The sequence below is a fragment of the Macrosteles quadrilineatus genome, unplaced genomic scaffold (assembly GCF_028750875.1).
Source record: "Macrosteles quadrilineatus isolate MER2022 unplaced genomic scaffold, UCM_ALF_1.0 Scaffold_2__2_contigs__length_208266976, whole genome shotgun sequence".
Taxonomy (NCBI): Eukaryota; Metazoa; Arthropoda; class Insecta; order Hemiptera; family Cicadellidae; genus Macrosteles; species Macrosteles quadrilineatus.
This window is the reverse complement of record NW_026542595.1, coordinates 100,949,810-100,952,001: the sequence shown is the minus strand read 5'-3', so window position 1 is coordinate 100,952,001 and position 2,192 is coordinate 100,949,810. Positions and strand designations below refer to the sequence as shown.

At 41.4% G+C, this 2,192-nt stretch overlaps 1 protein-coding gene across 1 annotated transcript; it reads left to right on the top strand.

Moving 5' to 3' along the window:
• Positions 1-1,554: 1,554 nt before the first annotated feature.
• Positions 1,555-1,932, top strand: LOC128984688 (single-stranded DNA-binding protein-like). The gene has a single exon (XM_054404029.1). The coding sequence runs from the start codon at positions 1,555-1,557 to the stop codon at positions 1,930-1,932; it is 378 nt and encodes a 125-aa protein (XP_054260004.1).
• Positions 1,933-2,192: the final 260 nt, after the last annotated feature.

Genomic DNA, 2,192 nt, shown 5'->3' with positions numbered 1-2,192 from the left:
ACTTATCTGTAATGAATGTAGCTCATGTATACATTAGTTCTGTTGCACTTGCATTGATTCTGCTATAAGGGGTAAAATGGGTGAAACTGTTACGTGACCGTCACAAAACTGCTTAGGAGCTAGACCCATCATCTGTGATGGGATGTGAAGAAGGTTGGCTTATTCCATCCGCTACGGAAACAGCGGAGCTACATCTAGTTAGCAAAAACGAAGAGGATATTGACTGCTGCTGCAAACTTATCTGTAATGAATGTAGCTCATGTATACATAAGTTCTGTAGCACGTGCATTGATTCTGCTATAAGGGGTAAAATGTGTGAAACTGTTACGTGACCGTCACAAGGCTGCTCAGGAGCTAGACCCATCATCTGTGATGGGATGTGAAGAAGGTTGGCTTATTCCATCCGCTACGGAAACAGCGGAGCTATATCTAGTTAGCAAAAACGAAGAGGATATTGACTGCTGCTGCAAACTTGTCTGTAATTAATGTAGCTCATGTATACATAAGTTCTGTTGTACTTGCATTGACTCTGCTATAAGGGTTAACATGTGTAAACATATTCATTTCGTGAGTCACTTCATCTCAGTAAAATAGGATCTCTCACGATACGTCCAGTAGAACTAATGTATATAGATTACATATATAGAGATTATGTATATTAGATTATGTATTATGTATATAGAGGATGTAATGGATATAGATGACGAAGGACAGATCATCACTATGTCAAAATTAGTAGAGATTGAATCGATATTAGTTGAGAGAGAGAGAGAGAGATACTTTATTAAGCAATCGTCAAGATTGAAAATGGCGTCATAAACAATAGGTCCGTAAGTATTTACAAATACAAAAAAAGTGTACAAAATCGAATGAGTCCATGTTTTTACACTTGGAAATTGGGCCAGTCCAAAAATTCTGCAACAGAAAAAAAATGGTCGTTCAATCAGCCACTTATGCAACGTCTTCTTGAAAGAACCAAGGTGAGACCTCTTCACTTCCATTGGTAGGATATTGTACAGCTTGGCTCCGGCGTATGTGGGGTTTCGCTGAAACCTCGTTGTGCGGTGTACTGTGCGGTGTACTGTGCGTTGTACTGTCAGGTTGAAGTCCTGAGCGTTCCTCGTGCTGTATGCGTGAAGTCTTTGGTTTCTCTTCAAATTTTCGGAGTTTGCAAGGTTGATCACTTCCAGAAGGTAAATTTTGACCACAGGTAAGATGTTAAGGTCGATGAAAGCTCTTCTACAGTTGTCTCTTGCATCAAGTCCCACCATAGTACGAATTGCTTTATCCTGAACTAGGAGCACCCGCTTCAAATTCACTTGACTTGCAGCGCCCCAAAGAACAATGCCATAACGTAAATTGCTCTCAAAAAGAGAACTGTATGCAATCCTGACAGCGTCCATGGTGCTAACACTCTTCACTCTTCTGAGGGCGAAGATGGCAGTGTTGAGCTTGCTGCAGAGCTCGTCAAGATGGTCAAGATGAGCAGTTGAGTAGGTCCACCGTTTGCCCTACGAACCGACACCAGGATGTAGTACCAATGAGACAGAATACATGGATGATATAATTGTGACGGCAGATGACATAGATGAAATGGAAGTTGACTCACCAGATCCGAAATCGCAAGGTGGTAAGAGCAGCAAAGTAAGTAAAGCTCCGTTGAAACGCAAATTTGTCAGTCAGTGGATGGAAGACCCAGAATTCAAAGACTGGATTACGAAGGGCAAAGATAAACTCAGTGGGGCCGACTCATGTCCTGGCAGAGGGGGTCGAGGTGGACGTAATGATGGAGGATATGAAGAGGGAGAGTATTATGAAGAAGGCAACTACGGAGGAGGAGAAGGTTACAATGGAGGAGGAGGAGGAGGAGGAATAGATCCTGGCTATCCCCGGCCCCCACCTCCACCACAGGAAATTCCACTGCCTAATTAGTTTTTACGTTAACCCTAGGAGTGTCGAAACCGATTTTCAGTATATGCTTTGCTTCAGTATATTTTCGCCACTCCTAGGTTTAAGTTATGTTTAGTAAAAACATGTTTGTTTTCTGAACTGGGCCACCGAGAGAACTTTTTAATTTACAATAGGTTTTTAAGCCTATAACAGAACTTAGCTGCATTTTAATTTACGTCCAACAGTCATTTGAATGAAAATATCGAATGAAAAATAACAATATGTAGATTATTCGATACATC

What these genes read in the sequence shown, in the direction of transcription:
- LOC128984688 (XM_054404029.1), top strand. Translation starts at nt 1,555, where the DNA reads ATGGATGATATAATTGTGACGGCAGATGACATAGATGAAATGGAAGTT.